Source organism: Equus przewalskii, chromosome 9, assembly GCF_037783145.1.
Source record: "Equus przewalskii isolate Varuska chromosome 9, EquPr2, whole genome shotgun sequence".
Lineage (NCBI taxonomy): Eukaryota > Metazoa > Chordata > Mammalia > Perissodactyla > Equidae > Equus > Equus przewalskii.
In genome coordinates, this window is record NC_091839.1 from 4,804,188 (window position 1) to 4,823,567 (window position 19,380).

The following is a 19,380-nucleotide window of genomic DNA, read 5'->3' on the forward strand; positions in this document are numbered from 1 at the left end:
GGGTGAGCATCCGTGGGTCCTGGGGAGTGTCAGGTTCCATTGGGCTCCCTGGTTGAGTACACTTCCCCCTGCCTCTTCTCTCATACTCTTCAGACCTGATTCTAACCCAAATCTGATCAAAGCAAACCCACGGCTCCCTGAAACAGAAATGACCTTTTTAAAATTCCAGGATCATGAAGCACCTCTCTGCAGATAGCCCGAACACCTCCATCTATTAACTCACGCTCGTTCAACATGCAGTGGGGGTTATTGATCCCCTTCCCTGTGCCAGGCAGTGTGCTAAGTGCTGGGAATACAAAGAAGAGGAGAAGCCCCAACGCTGTTGCTGGGGCTCTGAGAGTCTGAGACAGGCGTGGAACGCACTCCACGCAGCGGGGGAAGGGCCATAACTGAGGCACACATGGTCACAAAATTGGGGGTAATGAGTCCCCATTCCACTCTTCCAGGGTGGGGGTGGGAGAGGACTTGTTTTCTCTACCTGCAGAATTACTGTGCCCTACCCAGTCCTGTTGGGATAAAATGCCTGAAAATGTAAGAAATATCGGGCAGAGATAGTGTCCATGGTATGGTTCTGCCCCTAACAGCGGTCGAGGGCCCTGCAGCCTGTGGCACCTTGGCCAGCTCTCAGGACCCTTTGCTGTAGCCGTGTGCTTGCAGGCTTCTCCTCAGCCTCTTCGTGTAAGCAATGGTGGGAAGCTGGGCTGTCATGTTCCTAGTGGGGTTGTAGGGACAAAGTTTGGGGCTATTTGAGGCTGATTTACGCCTCAGCTTCCACCTTTAGGGCCCCCTTTCTCCCCACCTGCAGAGAGCATGGGGGGATTGGAGGAAATCCCTGCCTTGTAATAGGGAGGTCAATGGCAGGCAAATTGCCTCCCCAGGAGTGGGGTCAGCCATGCGGCCCGTTTGCTGAGGCTGGCCCTGGGCATTTCAGGACCAAGGTCAGCGCTCTGTGGGTCAGCGGCAGGCCAGGAGCAGGTCAGAGCCCGCAGCCCTGCTCGCTCAGAGTCTGAGCGCTTGCAGCCATTCGTCATCCTCACAGAACATTGCAACTTTGCGCCTACGCAGAAAAACTGGATGGACTCGTCCCAGAGTCTGCTGCTGCCGCCGCCACCACCGTTAGAGAGGTTTTAATTAGCTGCAGGATTTTAATGAGCTGAAATCAAGAAGAACCCCATCTCAGAAGTAAGCAGGAGCCACACACACATGGAAGAACTTGTCTGACAAAACAGATGGAGATGGTGTTCTCGGGGGACTGGGCTGTGTGCTCCGATTCGGCGAGGAGCAAATGAGTTACTGAGGCCAGGAGGCTGAGGAGGGAAGCTGGGAGGTGAGCCCTGGCGCCAGCCTTGGCGGGGGCATTGCCGGGGGCGTGGCCCCCTCTGCCGCCACGGCAGAAAGCTCGGTGCCGGATTCAAGGTGACGGCAGTGCCTGGCTCCATTCTCCTCAAGTTGCCATAGCAGCCTCTCTCCCGATGAGCAGCTTCTCCTGGAGCCCTCAGCCGGGAGGGACGTCATTGTTCGCTCCCGCCCGTGCGTGGAGGAGACTGACTGGACAGAGAACTTTCCCGGGTCCAGGATCCACACACCAAGTGGGTACACCATGGGCGCATGGCCGGATGCCTCCTGCTGCCTCCAGTGGGGTGCAGGGGCGGGTCCTCACAGCCAGAGGGGGTCCTCTGGGTGACTGAGGGGAGCGTCCAGGCCTTGGAGCAGCCGCAGCCAAGCGTGTCCTTGGAGCCGTCCGTCGGTCGCCTGCCGGCCTGTCGCCACTGGAGGTGCGTGTGTTTTGGCTGGATTCCCGCGTCCTTGCTTGTGCCCTGAAGTGAATTTTCTGAAGAGACAAATTTTTAAATCAGATAAATAAGGAAATGGGAGGAATCCTTGGCCCTGCCCTGTGTCCCAGGAGGTATTTACAAGATTAATTGGATTTTTTTTTCTTACAGTAAAAATTGGTGACGCAATTCAGGCCTCAGGGAGAGAAGCCCCTGGGAGGACTAGGAGCTGTGAGTGAGCAGGACAGGACCTTCTGGAAACTCAGTGGGCTGCTTTTTTTCTCTCCTGACCCCTCCCCAGCCCCCCACTCAGTAATTTGAGTTTTCTTATTGTCTGTTGGTCTCGGGAGGAAGACAGGAGGTAGGGGAGGGCTTTCCACTCGTCATTGGAGCCAAGAGTGGTGCAGTGTGGGGGGCATGCCACAGTCCCAGGTGGGAGCAGAGGCCTGGGAATGTGTTTATGGGGCCCCAGGCAGGCTGGCCCCGGTCTGTGACAGATCGTAGCATCCACTCCCCAGGCAGCAGCTTGACTCTCAGGTGAAGGAGACGAACAGCCTTTGGAGCAGCATCTCCCCATTACCTTGAAAATAACGTGTGAGTTTGAAGACAAGGACCCTCAAGGGAACAATAGTGCACACCTCTGGAGTGTCTGGTGGTCTGTTGGCAACCTCCCATCTACCCCCCACCTTTAAAGGAAGGAGGTTCCTGCAGATTCTGTGATATTGGCCCCCTCCTGGGGTGTTGAAGACCCAGTCAGACTGCAAACCAGCCCCCCAGGAGGGGAGGCACGCCAACCTTTTGATTCTGGTTTACACAGAGCAGGGAGTTAGCTGTCAGATGGTCTCCAGTGAGAGCAAACACTGAGAGGAGGATTCTGGGGGGAGGCTGGAGTCTGATGCCTAGGGGCTGGGTGGGGAAACCGTGTGCAGCTCCAGCTCCAGCTTGCCTGGGCATGGAGAGGGGGCTTGTGTCTCTTGGGGGCGAACCAAGGGGAGTGTCTCTGAAATGAGACACTCGAATGGTTCATGTTCCTGCCACAGTGAAGGTGCAGGTGCTGGGGCCTTGTTCTCTGCCCCCCAGCCATGGATGGGCACATGGTCATCCTCTCTCCCTGCTTATGAAATGTCCTGATGTCAGAGGCCACCCGGGATCAGATTGGCCTCCTGGCCTCGTGTCTGACCTGGGAGGCCGGGGTGGCTGCAGGAAGTGTGCCAGCACCACGGCCAGCACAATCAGGGCTTTGTGGTGGTTTCCCTACAGCTGGGGCCTGGCCAGGGACTGTCAGTGGGGTGCGTGTGCAGGCACTCACCACGTGCGTTGCGCCCGGGCATGCGTGTGCCTACGTGTCAGTGCACACATGTCTGCTTCAGAAAGGCCGTGAGCTGCTTCTCCTGCTTTGCGCCTAAAGGTCTTGTCCCCATTGCATCAGTGTATGTAATGTCACTCCCACTCTTCCCATGACTGCCTGGGCACTCCAAGGGGTTAAGCCAACTACTTGGGGGGAAGGAGCAGAGTGAGGGTGGGAGAGAACAGGTCTGCCTCCCCCATCATGGCTCATATCCCCCTGGACCTGGAGGCTGGTCCTGCACACCGTGCTGTCATCACTGAGGGACCAGCTTGGAAGACCGAGGGCCGTGCTGCATGCAGCCTTGGGAGTGGCCTTGTCCTTCAGCAGAGCCTGGGGCCTGTACTGACACATCCATGTCTTCGCAGGTCGATGAGCCAGGCTCCCAGGACTGTCCCACCCAGGGCAGCCATGGAGGGAGAGGCCACCATCCCTCGTGAGGGTCTTCAGGATCTGAGCCTTTGGGGACATGTGGCTGCCGTTTTCACCCACTGCAAGCCCGGGGCAGCATTGTCTCTGGTGATGCCAGGAAGCAGCGGTCTTTCTCTGGGGCGGGGACCATTGCAGTGAGGTCGGGGCCAGCTGAAACCCTGGAGCCAGCTCCAGAGACAGGGCCGAGCCGGCTCAGCTCAGCCTCTCGAGTGTAAAGGCTGGGCAGTCGTGGGAACCACCTGTGCAGCACGGCCCCGAGAGCTGGCGTTCAGGCGCGTTTCCCGTGCACAGAGGCCTGGGGCAGGTTAATTAAAGTTAACTGAGTGAAAAAATAATTACAGAGACTGCAGAGGGAGAAACCCAAACCTGCAATTTAACGCTCCTCAGCCCCAGAGCTTTGCTGAGAACGGTCTCGTCCTGGGTAATTTTTGTCTGGCAGGGGAGGGAGGGCCTTCTCTTCCTATCCCTTCCTGCCTCGTGCCACACAGGCTGGATGCAGAGGGACAATAGCTGGGGCCTCCTCCCCCAGCACCTGGGCGCCGAGTCAGGGATGGGTCCCCTGACGAAAGTCCAGTGCCCGAGGAGACCCCGGGCAGGGAATCATCCTTGTACCAAGCACGTCTGGTCTGGGGCCTGACCAACCACCCAGTTGTGGTCTTATAGGCTGCTGGGATTGCCCACCTGGCCTCATCTCCCTCGGGCACTGCCCCATGCCATGGGGGAAGCTCCTTGCCGGGTCCTTGGGTGGAAGGAGGGTGGTGTCCCTGGGCCCCGGGCAGGTAAGAATGGGTGAAAGTAAGGGGACAGAGTGACCCTTCTTCACAGGGTAGGTCCTGGGATCCCTGTCCCTGTAGCACGGCTCCCTGTGCCAGTTCTTCCTCAGCACCCATGCCAGTCCACCGTGCCCGGCCTCACGGCAGGAACTTACATCCTTTCTTTGAGCAGATGGCCTTGGCATGCCCCCATCTTGACCCACAGCCTGGCCCGTTTGGGGTCACTGGGATTGGTATTTGGGATTTCTCCCCCTTCAGGAGGAGCCGGGGTAAAGGGGCAAGTCACATGGGCTGCTCTGGGTCTGCAGTGGCCAGAGCAGATGAGCAGAGTGCACAGACACATGAGCGACGTTGGCTCCAGCCTCTGAGCCTATGAGCCTAGGATCTGTCAGATGTGGGTCTGGCTGCCCTGCTTCAGCCCCACCCCCAAGGGCCTCGAGAGTGGGGACAACCGTGACAGGCCAGAGCTTCAGCTCCCGCTGGTGTGACTATCCAGTGGGGCCTTGATCCAGCCAGCCCATCCACCAGTCTGTCAGGGAGGGGCAGCTCTGGCTGGTGTGCGGGTGTGGCCAGGTGGGGGAGTCAGTCTGTCCCTGATCCTCTGGGCCCGGCAGGCTCCTTCTTAAAGCTCCTGTTCTGTGGAGACCCTTGTCCCCAGCATCCCTTAGAGAGGAGCCAGGGCAGAGATCCGAGGGCATCTGTGTCCACTGGGCCAGTTGTTAGGGACAAGGACCAGGATGCCTGCCTGTCCCCAGACACCCCCCGCCGTAGGATCACACATGCCTATTTGGAGGCTCAGAGAGCCTGGACAGTGCAGGAGGTGGCTCCGCCCTGGGCTCCCCCTGGCAGAGGCCAGAGAGTATCTCTCTCCATGGTTTTTCTGGGGGTGCCACTACAGAAGACCCTGGCAGGAAGCTGATGTCCCAGCCACAGGTGGTGCCCCAACTTCCCTCAGCCTCCTTGGCCTTGACTAGGTGGAGGGAGACACCTGAGTAAGTTCTGAAGGGCAGAGGGATCCAGGGATCACGCTTGGTCCCGCGCACTGACTGGGATCTCAGCCTCCCCGGACGGCCTGTGCCTCGGTGATGGACCGTCTTTCTCCCCCTCTGCCCTGTAGACCGTGGCCTGATGGACGCCTGGTGTGGACGATGAGGGAAGAACATGCCTCCCACACCCGAGAGGTGACCCCGGAGCGAGCCCCGGATGACCTCGCGAGCCGGAACAATGCGGCTGGCCTGCATGTTCTCATCCATCCTGCTGTTCGGAGCCGCGGGCCTCCTCCTTTTCATCAGCCTGCAGGACCCCTCGGAGCTCGCCCCCCAGCAGGTGCCAGGTGAGCCCGTGCTCTTGGCCCCGCCTCCCTGCCCAACATGGGAGACTTGGCTGCCCTGGTCCGAGTCTGTGCTGAGATGCCCGGCTGGCAGAGGAGGGGTCCTGGCCCGCTCCTGGCAGTCATCAGCCTCAGTGTGGGAACGCTGTGTCTGATGTCAGCCTCAGCCTCAGGGTTCTGGCCTCTGGCCTCTGGCTGGTGCATTCCTCTTGGGAATGATGGCCGGGCTTGCCCATCTCTCAGCCAGTTGTTGCTTTTGGTGAAACTCAGATTTAAAGAAGATTCTACCACCTCTTGGGGCCTTTTCCACATGGTCTAGAATGTCAGAGGGTGAATGACTTTTCCCTGAGGCTGTGCCCCCTGAGGGGGACTCTCTTTCTCTACCTAGCCCTGAGGACCCCTCGAATCCAGCCTCTTGGCCTCGGCAGAGGGGGTCAGGGTACCTCCGAGCTTTGTGAAGCCAAGACTGCTCCTGCTGCCTCCCATCCCACCCCGTGACCCACGGCAGGGGCGCATCTGTCCTGAGTCACAGAGGTCTGCTGGGGCCAGGTGGGAGGGCAGTGAGGGGAGAGCAGGAAGGGTGGTTCTGGAGCCTCAGGGCAGACAGAATGTGGAGAGGGGAGCTCGGGCAAGGTGCCTGCTGCTGGGACACAGCCTGGCCCCAGAGGGCACAGCAGGTTTGGAGGGCAGCAAGCCCGGGGCCGCGGCCAGGCATTGCTCTGCTTGGAGTGAGAGGAAAGCACTGTTGCACCCGCACCAGCATCTCTCAGCAGTGGTCCTGGGGCTCTGTTGGGGGGGGGGTGGTGTCTGTGAAGAAGGGGGGCTAGGGGTTAGGCAGAGGATTCTTGCCCGTCCCTGTCTGCAGCCCATGGCACAGGAGGGCAGGGCATGGCACAGGGGTATCTGGCACTCAGTGGGGCCCAGGGTCCTCAGCCTGCAGCCTGCTCCCCCAGCCCCGCCTCAGTTCTGTGCCTCACTCTCTCAGGGCAGCTCCAAGTGCAGGCTGAGGGCACGTGGCAGCAGGTGGAAAGGCAGGAGCGCGAGGAGGCTAGGGTTGGGCCTCAGAGGCCCTGGTTGGGAGGCTGATTCTTCTATCGGAGAGTCAGTGAGAGGTAGTCAAGGCAGTAGGCCCCCCGAGATGGTGACGAGTCATCAGTGCAGACTCATGCCTGGACTGGACCTTCACAGGTGGTAGCTGTTAAAATGGGTCTGGCTGTTCCGCTGCTTCTGAAGAAGCAAGGATGCGTGACCGAGCTGGCTCCTCTGCCTGGACTTTGCAGCCTCACCTGAGCCTTAGAATGGCTGATGACACCGTGTCAGCTGAAGCCGGCCCCACGGGGCAGTGCCGTCAAGCAGACTGAGAGTTGCTCCCTGCAATGGTGTGTTATCTGTGCGGAAGTGAGCTCCTGAGAAAGGGCCTTCCAACACACCTTGGGGTGACTCGTGCATCCTTGGTGTGTGTGTGGTTGGGCGCACACATGGGCAGGGGGTCCTTGTGTCTGGTGTCTGTGTTCTGTGGGACAGAGACTGGGAGAGAAGGTGTGAGTGCATCTGTGAGGTCCACTTGGGGCGGGGGCCATGTGCCCATCCATGGTATGCTCCAGGGGCAGGTGCGATATTCCTGGGTGGGGGTGGGGTCTGGTGGCAGCTGGCAAAGCAGAGCACTTGCTCCTCATGTCCTCTGTGGGCAGTGGATTCCTGCCCCTCACAGCGGCCCCAGTGCACCCACGTGCGGATCTCCTCAATGATCAGTGGGCGGGGGCTGGCAGGACGGCTGGGATTCTCGGGTGGAGTGGTGAGCTAGGAGAGGGGCGCAGAGCCTTGGGCTGGCCGGTCATGTAGAATGGGCTGAAGCTGAGGCCAGCATCCCCCGTAGCAGCGCGGGGGCGGACCCAGACAGGGAGCACACCTGGGGCTTATTCCATGTTCTTCTGGCTGTGAATGGAGCTGGACCACGCTCACCTTGTGCCAGGTGACGGGCAACCTTGACGTTGTATGTAAATCGCATCAAACGTAGTCATAAACTTTAAGTAATGCTTATGTTACTTTCCCTGAGCAAAGTGTTCCTGACTCAGGCTGTTTGTGTTGATTTGTTACTATTCATTTATTCTTTCCCTGTACTTCTCACAGCAGCCTAATTGTGATTCGGTACCAAGAAAGCAATATCAAAGTAATTTTCCACAACATTAGTTACAATTTTCTTCTGATCTTTCAAGTGAAACAATCCCATCCTGTTGGCTTCTCTGAGCATATAAAACTTGATTACATTTATCTGTTGGAAACCAGTGCTTACAAAGTGCATGTCTCCAGTTGCATGGGTGGGTGGCCCCAAGGGCCCTGGACAAGTCTTCTCCCTGTGGACTTCTACCGTGGGAGGTGCAGATGCCGGAGGCTGCCCTGCCATCCGGATCGGGCGAGGCCGCTGGGGGCCCATCTACAGAGGAAATTCCTCGCTGGCATCTCTGGCTTTCACAGCGGCAGAAACTTTTCTGGGAACGGACTGTCTGGGATCCGCTGTTGGTGGCACTGACCGAGGTGAGAGGAAGAGAGTGGGCAGGTGAAGATCCAGAAAGGAGCTGGAGAAGGTGGGTGGGAGCCTTTAGGTGCTTGTGGTCCCTCTGGGTCCGGTGTCGTTCAGATTTCTCCCATGCAGCTACCAGGTGTCAAAGCCCCTGAACTTCGTGCGGGCCAGTCAGCAAACCTCACCTGGGTCGTGCGTTAGTTGGAATCTTATGGGGTTGCCAACTTTCATAAATCAAGACATGTTTTTAAAAATGTTTTCTATATTTTAAATTAAACCTTTTGAAACGTGAATTGCTGCTGGTTAAGCTACCTTCATTCTAAGATTAGATTTTCTTGTGTATCAGAGAATTCACCTATCCAGGTATTTTCCAGCGTCCAGTGTTGCCAGACCCCGCAGCTTCAGGGAACTCACTTCTTGACCCGGGAGACAGACTTGACCCTTCCCCAGGTGGAAAACGGGGAGACCCAGCCAAGATTGGGAATAATATCCCCGTGAACTTGTTTTGGGGGCTGCAGAAGGTGATTCCATATGTGTGGTTGAGCAAATGGGGTTTTTTTTTTTTTTTTACCTTGGGAAGATTCACCCAGAGCTAACATCTGTTGCCAGTCTTCCTCTTTTTTTTACTTTCCCAAAGCCTCGGTACATAGTTGTATATTCTAGTTGTATGTGCTTCTAGCTCTTCTATGTGAGCCACTGCCACAGCATGGCTACTCACAGATGGGTGGTGTGGTTCCACACCTGGGAACCAAACTCAGGCCGCTGAAACGAAGCCTGCCAAACTTAACCACTAGACCTTCAGGGCTGGCTCAAACGGGATTTTTATGAGCTGCCTTTCTGTATGAAACCTTTACGATGGAGAGTTGGAGATACACCCAAAAGTGGATTCGAATAGTACAGTGAACCCTGTGCACTCATCACCCCGCACCCCCATCAAGCCCAGGCCGGCCCCTTCCAGCCCCTTCCACTTCCCTCTTATCTGATTTTGTAGTGTATACCAGATATCATATCAATTCAGCCATAAATATTTCATTATATTTCTCAGTTTAAAAGATAAGAATTCTCTTTTTTTTTTAACATTTAACAGTTCTTTAGTATCATCAAACGTCCAGTCAGCATTCGAATTTGTCTCATAAATGCTGTAAACACCTTGGCTTCCGCTTTGCTGTATCCAGTATCCAGGTAGGGCCTGCACCTTGCCGTTCACGGAGTCTTTCAAGTCTCTTTCAATCTGTGAGAGTCCCTCTCTGTCTTTGTTTCTTTCTTGCCATTTATTGGAGGAAACTAGGTCGCGTTTCCCACACTTGGGATTCTTGCTGATTGTGCCTGTTTGCTAAAGTTTAACATCGTCTTCTGTTCTTCGTATTCCCTATAAATTAGGTAAATTTAGCAATAGATTTGTTTTTTCCTTCTTTTTTGGCAAGAAGTCGTGTGTGGTTATGTGTTATTCTATCAGGAGGCACACTTCTGCCTGGCCCTCCTGTGATGTCCCTTGGCCAACGATGACTGTGCCCACACCCAGCCATTCATTCATGGCTGCACAATGAGAACCCTTAACTTTTTTTTTGCTGAGGAAGATTTACCCTGAGCTAACATCTGTGGTCAGTCTTCCTCTCTTTTGCATGTGGGTTGCTGCCACAGCATGGCTGATGTGTGGTGCAGCTCTGTGCCTGGGATCTGAACCCATGAACCTGGGCCACTGAAGCGGAGTGTGCTGAACTTATCACCACACCGCCAGACCGGCTCCAGAGCCTCTAACTTTAATCATTCTATCTTCATTCTTTTAAGTGGGATGGATTTTGTTTTAATGGGGCAAGGCGAGTCGTTGTCAGTGACCCATGAAGCCAAAGGGAATGGTGGGTTGATTGGCTTTTTCGTTGGTATATAAAGAAGTGTGGCCTCGTGATACAGACTCTGTCACTAGCACACTATAAGGAGTTCTTTTTTTCTTTTCTCAATGTTTGGTTCTTTCAGAGTGAGTTTTCTTAAAGCAGGGCCATGCCACGTGTCAGCGAGTTGCTCTTTGCTTTCCCGAAGCTGTGAGGTTGTGGGTGGTGGTGCTGGGATGTGGAGCAGGGAAGGCAGCCACAGTGATGGCTGGGTTCCCTGCTCAGGGGCCCCTAGTGTGGACAGAGGGACTGGACAGCCCCTGATGACTTCTTGGTCTGCAGCCTGCCCCCAGCATTCCTGCCAGGGCACAAGGGTCCAAGGATAATAATAATAGCAAACATTGATTTGGCATTTACCGCGTGCCAGGTCGTGGGCTAAGCACTTTACTTGTTTTAATGCATATTATTTGTATAGTAAATGAGGATGCCTATTTACAGCCCAGGTGCCGAGCCTTCACTAGGGGGGCGCGCAGCAACGCTACTGGCACCACCTGACACTCTTGGGCTCTCCGTGTGCCAGGCGCTATCACAAGCACGTCACATGTATTTTGTCCTCATTTTATACTTACAAAACCCTTTGAGTTGGATACTGTTACACCACTTGACAGACAAGACTACTGAGCTAAGAGGATAAGAGCTGCGCCCAAGGCCACACGGCTTTGCGCTTCAGAGCTGGGGTTTGTCCTCAGGCAGCCGGCTGTTACCCACTGTGCCTCCCACCCTCCCAACCACTGTGGGGCTCGGCGTTGCTGGTCTGGGCCTGGAGCGGAGGCTGGGCAGAGCGTGGATCAAGGTTTGAGGTGTGAGAGAGTGTGGTGTGGGGAGAACTCTCAGTGGATTAGGGGCTGGAGTGTGACCGGTGGATCCAGCGTGACCGCCGCTGCAGACACAGCCAGGCCTGGCGCCGTGAGCCCCGGGAGCATCGCCGGGGAGTGAGCCTTTGCTGCAGGCCGCCCGGAGCTGTGGGGACTCTGAGGGGCGGGGAGCAGCCGTTAGAAAGTTGACTTAGCGGCTGCATTTCCAGGAGCTGGGGCAGGATTAGGGGAGGAGACAATCAGCACAAGTAGAGCAGCTGGGAGGGGGTTGAGTGATGCTCAAGGCCTGGGTCAGGCAGGACCAGAGGGGGTGGCTTCAGGGGCATCAGGGGGTTGGGGGCAGGGAGGGAGGGTGAGGAAGGCGGCCATCTTGGTTCTGGCAGATGGGGGTCGCCCGTACCACTCGCTGAGGCAGACACCCCAGACCCGAGGAGTCTGGGGGAGGGGGCTGGAGACTGTGTGTTCCTTTTTGGGCAGATGGCATCTGAGATGCTGGGCAGGGCATGTGGAGTTGCTCTCTAACTCCTCCACCCATGGTGTCAGACTCACAGACCTCACGAATAGGCGAGAGAAGCAGGAAGTCCCCACCCCTCCTCCACCTGCATCTCTGCTCAGAGGCCATACACTCACTCGTTAACTCTCATACACCGGAGGTTAGAATCCTGGCCGGAGGAGTCTGGAGGACTTCCTGGAGGGCTTCCTGGAGGAGGGGAGCTGTGGGTTGCTTGTTTGCCTTCTCTAGTGCACAAGAGGTGACCAGGTGCCGACCTCCAGCGGAAGCTGTGGAGTGGACTTGGGGGAGACTCTGGTGGAGCTGGGGGTCTCTCTCCAGAGAGAACGCTGCTGAGCATCTTGCCGGGTATCTCACAGCTACAAGTCGACAGAGCCAGAATTCCAATGCCCGGGCGCCTGACCCATTCCAGGGTTCCTGCTTTGGTCCCCTGGAGGCAGGGCTGTGATGGCTGGAGAAGCTGTGGCCCTCACTCTCCTGTAGTTACCACTGTGCCGGTGCTGAGGACGAGTCTTGTCTTGTTCCCATAATGACTGTCTTTGTCCAGGTGTGTCTCCCTGGAGCCCGGCGACCCTCCACTAGGCCAGAAGCCCTGGGTGGGCCAAGGCCATAGGAGAGACTGCTGAGAGCTCACCCGTGTGAGGGTGATGGGGTAAACGGAAGCCCAGTGGCCGTCCCTCCTCCGCCCCCTCTGGGCAGTTGGGCCAGGCTGGCTCCGGGTGCAGGGCGGCCTGCTGGAGCCGGGCTGCGTGAGCCCACACTCCTTCCCGGGCCAGGCAGCCAGCCCCTTCAGTTTCCACGCAGCCATATGCTTTCCCCGGGCAGGTGGGTTTTATTAGAATCCTCTCGAGTCTGTTTCCCAAAACCATTTTCTAACGGCATTGCGGAACATCATATATATTTCCTACCAACCTTTTGAGGCTGACACATCCTTGTTGTGACTGTGCATATCAGAAGTGACATGTAATTGCAGTGATCCATCCTGTTAAGTAGCTGGCAATATATCATTGCAAAATCAGGAGGGCCGGGACTCTCCAACCTGGTGTTTCTAAACAATGCACCTGCAGCATGTTCAAACTCTCACCAGCACCGCCGAAGCCTTGCCAGCGCCACCTCGCCTTCCCTCGCCTCACATTTCTGTGGCCACAGCAAAGAAAATTTTACTCTGGGTCCAACCACCCCCTGAGTTTTCGGTCCTCTGGAGTGCCCTCTCCTTGTCACTGGACGCACTGGGCTCTTGAAGTCAGGGCTAGGGGTCGGGGTGCATGGAATAGCTCTCCTTCCAAACGCGGCCCTTGGGCTTCCTGCCCCGCGTTCCCTGTTAACTCCAGAGCGGCTTTGTGGGGGTTCTTTCTGGTGCCACGGGGTGGGCAGTGAGCTGGGCCAGTCCAGCCATCACTGCGCCAGCAGTGGGAAGGAACCCCGTGGGCTCATTGTGAGCAACTGGAGGGCTGGAGATGGGGTGGCGACCAGGGGTGGCCAGAGCCCAGGGGCACAGATGGCCAAGCCCCGCCTCGATGGGTGGGAGCCCTGAGGCAGGCCCTGCACATTTCGGGGGCGCCACTCACGCTGTGTTCCGTGCTCATTCCAGGGCAGCGTGGCCTTACACTGTGCTGTGAAGGGTGCCCCCTGGAGTTGTGTGGAGGGCAGTGCTGATGGAGGGGCCCACGTGGGGCCCCCACGTGGCAATCGACCCATGAGTGCCAGAAAGAAGCGTGGTGTCACAAGATGCAGCCCTCAAGTGTGGGGGCCCGGCCCCCAGGGGGTTTGGTGGGCCCTGGGGGTGCTGGCTTTGGGGCCTTCTCTGGATTCTGCTTTTGGTGGTGGAGCTTTGTGAAGGACCCTCCCTGCCACCCTCCCTGGAGGCCCTGACCTCAGACGTACTCACTGTGGGCCCATCTCTGCAGTGGGGGTTTTCTCTGTCCCCACCCTCTCTCGCCTGAGACTGGACCGTTCCAAGGGGCAGCCCAGCCCCAGCTCCCCAGCATGTGCTTCTCCGATGCGGTCCCGATTTCTCCGGTTTCACCACCCTCCTGCAGGTGGGAGAAACTTTTCCCTCCTCCCTGCAGAAGACGCCCTGCCGGTCTCCAGCCAGAGCCGCACTTTCCTTTCATGTGTTAAAATAAGCTAAATGAAAAATAATGAGCATGTAGGAACTAATAACAGGAATCACCTAATTAAATTAGGAAACAGACATCATATCGCTGTAATCTGAAAATTGATATTAATAGAAAATGGCCCCAGAATTGTTATGCTAAGGGTTCCTAGGGGTGGGGAAATTAAAAAGGAGAGCAGAGGGGGAAATTGGGACAATCGTATCCAGTGAGAGCACGGCTTATGTTTTAAAGGCACTGCAGTAACAAGCTAAAAATAGAAGACAGATCATTGTGTGCATCTAATGAAGTAATGGGCCAAAATGGTTTTGAAAACCACGGAGCTCCACACACGTGTATGACAATAATTTTTAAACGAGACAGTGTAATTAAGCCTCAGTGTGCATGCAACGCGTGATAGCTGTCGGACACCTGGCGCCGTCCCCAGTGCCTTCAGTTCCTCTTCTGTCACCCTGGGAGGGGGAACCATCATCTTCCGCTTAGTCTCACAGAGGGTCAGTGGCCTGAGCCAGGACTCGAACCCGGGTGCCCCTGGTGGCAAAGCCCTTCCTGGCTCACTCTGCCTCCTGGCCTCTTGCGACTAGTTAACGTCATAGTCTGCCTTTCTTGTGTTTTCTGATGGTTTTCTACCTTTCCTCAAGAAATGCCGACACCCAGCAGATTTTGGCGGCAGCCCGACACCCTGACCCAGCCCCAGGGCTCCTCTGGCGTGGTGGTTAATCAGGCCCACACAAAAAACACCATCTGAAATTTCAGTCCAGCTGGAAAACTGGGTCTCCCATTGTGTCTGGGCCTGGGCGGGGGCCGAGTGTGGCTGGCGGTTCCGATGCTTGCGCTGGCCCCAGGAAGCCCCAGTTTTGGGTTGTGTCTCCACAGCAGCCGATTGTTCCCCCAGGTCCCCCTGGGAGGGGCGGTCAGTCGGGCTCGTTCACCTGTGACGTGAGTCACCCCTGAGCGGGCCCAGAGCGGGGCTCAGGTGTGGGGTGACTCCTTTCCCACTCTGCCCTGCCCGGAATGAACTGGAGGGACCGGGAGGAGAAGGAGGGAGTCAAGATCTGTGTGTGAGATGCCCCAGAATTACGTGGGGTATGGGATGCCGGGACTGCACCTAGGCCAGCACTGAGCCCACTGAGGACTGAGCTGGGGTGTCGGGACGGACTCCACATGGGGCTGGACAGCCTCTCCCTCCACGTGCACCCCACACCTCCCCCACCATGGCCCCATGCACCGACCAGGCATCTTCAGGGGGGGTCACCTGGGATCAGAGCCAAGTCCCTCACTCAGCCCAGGAGGCATGCCAGGGAGAGCCGGCAGGCAGGGCAAGATGCCAGTCCCAAAGTGGGCACGGCTCCCACCGGGGCCCCTTCTGCCTGGCTTGCTTCACCGGTCAGCCCTGCTTGGCCTGCAGTCTCAGGGCAGTGGAGGGGGGCGGCTCAGGACACAGTGACTCAGAACACCGCCCTCACTGCCAGCATGGGCAGGGTCGGGGGGATCCTAACACATGCCCTGCTAATCTTCCCGAAGTCCGAAGTTGCTAAGTGGGCAGGGGAGAAATGGTTCTTCGCCGGGCGGAACAGCGTCCAAGGACAGGACTGTTGCTACGGTTGTCGTCCTTCTGCACGGCCACTGGGTGGCTTTTGTTTTTTTAAACCCTGGAAAGGTCATGGTGGTAGTTATGACAACGGAAGCACTGGAGGGCTGATTCTGGAGGCCAATGCACGTCCACGGGGCAGCGGGCCCATCAGGGGCGCCCTGGGGGTGGGCTGAGGCCCCCCTGCCTTGTGGGGTTCTCAGCTGGGCTCCCACTGCCTGTCCTGTGTGTGGGCCGGATCTTCTGTTTATGGCGACATTTTTCATGTGGCTTTAGGGTCCGTGTGGGTCTTCTCCTTCCCAAAATATTTGCAGGAAGTTGGAGTTCCAGGCAGATCCCATCTAAGCCAGAAGCTCCCCGTTACGTATCTGCTGATGTTTTCATTATAAAGCTTGTTTCCTGGGATTTGCGACTCTGCAGCTTTAACGTGAATCATGGTGGAAGTCAGTGGACAATTCTCTCATTTAAAAGTTTTTATTTATATGGGAAAAATAGCCAAGCTAAAATGGATTCCATTGCCTCCAACAGCTGCTGCTCGGGAGCCCCCGCACAGCTGGCTGGCGCCTGACGGACGGGGTAGGGGGCTCCTGGGGGTCTTCCCATTTTCATGGGCTGGGGTCCTGGCAGGAAGTTTGGGGCTGCCTCTCACCAAGCCCTGAGGCCTGGCTGTGGCATTTCCAGCCCTCCTCAGAGGGCCTGAAGACCACCGAGAGAGGGGGCTGGCCCCATCCACGCTCCTCCTCATCCTGGCTTTGCTGTCCCAAAGCAGGTCAAGAGTCCAGTCCCTGGCCAGTGGTTCCGAGCCCAGGTGATCCCCAACCTGGGTGGGACTGAGGGGGTGGTCTGTGACTCCCTCCCCACATTTTGGTTCTGTGTCCGAATGTGCTTCATCCTTGTTCGTCCTGGGAAGGCAAGGCAGCCTGGAAGGAGTCTGGGACCCCACTCTCCCCCACAAAAGGCTCTGAGCATTTGGGAGGGCATTGGATCTTTGCCCTCAGGGTCTGGGCTGCCCCGGAGGGAGGGAGACGGGGAGAGGCAGGGATGGGGGCAATGTCAGCGACGTGTGGGGTCTCCAGGTCCACCAGTAAATGTATCAGTGCAGAGCTGCCAGGGAGGGGAGCCCGCAGGGAGGAGGGGGAGGGGAGTGGACCGACGGCTTCTTGGGCAGCGGCCACACTCAGCTCGAGAAAAGAGTTCTGTGTGGGATGTGGGCCCAGCGTGGCCACATCCTCCTTTTTCTTATTTTTTTCAAAGAAGCTAGGAATCTGTTTATGTGGATTCTGATTTGAAGTGGCAGCTCAAATTTTGGGTGCTTTCAGAGTGGGGCAGTAGGTCATACTTGGCATTTCCTGTTGGTTGGATGGGCTGGAAGGAGGGCATCTGTCCAATGTCCCAAAACTCCCGGGGCTGAGACTGCCCCCTCCTACCCTCCCTGTGCAACGCCCCCCTGCCCCGCGGCCCCCCAGGACAGAGAGGTGGTGGGTCCCCCTGGTGGAGAGAGGAAGCTTTTCCAGCCCCGGCAGGACTTGCATTAGGTCAGACCCCAAGCGAGCCACGGGCAGAGGTTCTCCAGGTGCCTGCTGACCCACAGTGGCCTCCCAGCCCCAAGGGGCCCCTGTCTGGCTCAGGGACCCAGGAGCCCTGCCAAATAACTGTTCACTGTTCAGGCCTGGGACCTGGGGGCCCAGAAGGTGACCGGGCAGCAGAGGTGCGGGGGAGGCAAGGGCCAGGGAGTGGGGATCCGGGACGGCACACAATAAAAACCTTCCTCCATTTACACAGTTGCTCATCTGCAAATATTTGCACCCACCAGCAAGCTTTTGTTGCTGTGAATAAAGGAAGAATCATTTCTGGACAAAACTTACCGCAAGGGTGGGCCCTTCACCAAGGGGCCAGGGAGTGGGCTGTGCGTGCCCTATGGGGCGGGCTTAAATGGGAAAGGAATTTCTGTTTCCCGCAGTGGTGGGGTGTGGCAGGGACAGCAGCACTGGCCTTCTTTCTTCCCACCTGGGATACTGTCTGTGTCAGTCACACCTGTCCAGGGCCTCCTGGGAGAGGGTCTGCTCCGGCAAGGGGCACTTTGCCGACTCTTCCTTCCCTGCTGCCTCCACGTCAGGGCGATGCCACTAGGGCCACAAGTGGGACCACAGAGTCCCCATATCATTTGAGGAGGCAGCAGCTGGGGGTATGATGTGAGCAGTGATGATGGTGTGGGCACTGAGTGCCTACTGCGTGCCAGGCACTGCACTTAATGTGCTTTACAAATACTGTCTCACTGAAGCCTCACAGCACCCTGTCTCCATTTTACAGAGGGGGAAACCTAGGCACAGAGAGGCAAAGTCACTTGCCCAAGTTACACAGCCAGGAAGTGGCAGTGCCCAAACTAGAACTTGGGTCTCTGGATCCCAAAAGTTTAGGTTCTTATTGGTGACTCTGACAGCCACTCATAGCTGGGAACACCACCCTCTGAGACACATGGCTTTGGTGGGCCAGCTGGGGGCCTGCCTGGCACTGCCACGCTGATGCTTGGGGTGTGCTTCATTCCTGTGCATTGCAGACGTGTTTTAGTCTGTGCACAGGTGTGTGTGCTGGTGAAGGGATGGGGGCCTCTCTGAATGCACGTGTGTGTCTGGCTCTCATCCAGATGATCGTGGCTATGTATGTGTGTGTGTGTGCACAACCATGAGGTGTGTGTACGCCTCGGGCTCATGGCTCCCATGGGAAACACTTCCCACTGAAGCCTGGTGCTGGCTGCTTTGAGTGCACGCTGACATTGACGCCTGCTGTGAACAGGCACAGGCACGGGGCAGGTGACTGGCAGCTCAGGGGAGTTGCCTGTGGGTTGTCAGTGACAGAAGTGGGTGAGGAATTGCCATTCCAGCAGGAGCTTGGCAAAACCAGTTATTGTAACCCCTTGCCTGTGACCTGGGCAGACTAAATAATGAAACTACATTCATAATATTTCAGGTCGAGTGATGGCTGCTCCAATTAGTTCCTTCCCAGAGCCCAGCCAGAAGGAGCAGTGGTAATTAAAGGATTTTCTGGGCTTAAACCAAGTCTGTTCTTCAAGCGTGTACAATAGACAGGGCTTGCAAAGCTGGGGGTGCTTTCCCACTTTCACTGATTTATTTTAGAAATATTTACTGAGCCCCAGCCTGGCCAGGCACTGGGATTCTGCAGAGAACAGGCCCACGAGGTCCCTGCCCTCAGGGAACGCACAGTGAGTAGGGTGAGGGGGCTTCCTGGTGTCCATCCTGACTCCCGAGCGGGCGGTTCGGCAGTGTCCAGGAGCACTGTATTGTCTGGAGCTGTCTCCTGCTTCCACCTCGGGGCCTGCAAATTAGGGTCTGAGGCTCAGACCCCACTGGGACTTCCTGCCGATCAGAGAAAGAGAAAGGAAGGGCATCAGCCTGGCTTGACCCCCATCTGACTCGTCCTGGGTCCTAGAGAGAGGGGTGAGGGAGCCAGCCCAAGAGCGGAGGTCATCGGCGCTCACACCCAGGCTGGAACATCTCATCTGTCCACCGAGCCTGTTTTTTATTTCTTCCATTTGCTCCACTGAGGGGAATACACAGCCCTCCTCAGGGAGCAGAAAATGCCAGAATCCCATGGAAGCAAATTCCCACAGCATGGCCAGCCTCGGCAGTGAGCTGATGTGCCTGCCCGCCTCCGGTAAAATAGAACCTAAAAGTTTTTTAAAACTCGAGAAGGAAATGAGCCAGCCATGATGGCCTACTGGTTAAAGTTTGGTGCCCTGACTGCTTCGCTGGCCCAGCCTCAGTTTCCAGTCACAGAACCACACGACCCGTCTGTCAGTGGCCATGCTGTGGCAGCGACTCATAGAAGGACTGACAGCTAGGATGTACAACTATGCACTGGGGCTTTAGGGAGGGAAGAAAAGAAAAAAGAGGAATATTGGCAGCAGATGTTAGCTGAGGGTGAATCTCCTCCCCCCCGCCACCCCCCAAATCAAGAAAAAAAGAGAAATCCCAGGAGCCAGACAACAAGAGGGGTTAGAGGGCAGCATAGAGCTCCTGCTCTCTGCCTGCCCTGGGGCCTGGGGCTAAGGCCTTTTTTAAAAAGAGCTTTATGGGCAGGCCCTGTGGCTGAGTGGTTAAGTTCGAGCACTCTGCTGTAGGCGGCCCAGTGTTTCGTCGGTTCGAATCCTGGGCGTGGACATGGTACCGCTCATCAAGCCACGCTGAGGTGGCATCCCACATGCCACAACTGGAAGGACCCACAACTAAGAATATACAACTATGTACTGGGGGGCTTTGGGGAGAAAAA

General features: G+C 56.8%; 1 protein-coding gene across 3 annotated transcripts in view; it reads left to right on the forward strand.

Moving 5' to 3' along the window:
* The window catches only part of CHST8 (carbohydrate sulfotransferase 8), a 113,226-nt gene that overhangs the window by 45,061 nt on the left and 48,785 nt on the right, over window positions 1-19,380 (forward strand). The window contains exons 1-2 of one of the 3 annotated variants that reach the window (XM_070632536.1): window positions 1,062-1,906; window positions 5,440-5,655. In XM_070632536.1, the coding sequence (XP_070488637.1) occupies window positions 5,526-5,655 (130 nt within the window). In that variant the 5' untranslated portion in view covers window positions 1,062-1,906; window positions 5,440-5,525. Of the gene's footprint in view, window positions 1-1,061; window positions 1,907-5,439; window positions 5,656-19,380 lie in introns of those variants that run through there. The other 2 variants (XM_070632534.1, XM_008526094.2) reach the window with 2 other exon arrangements.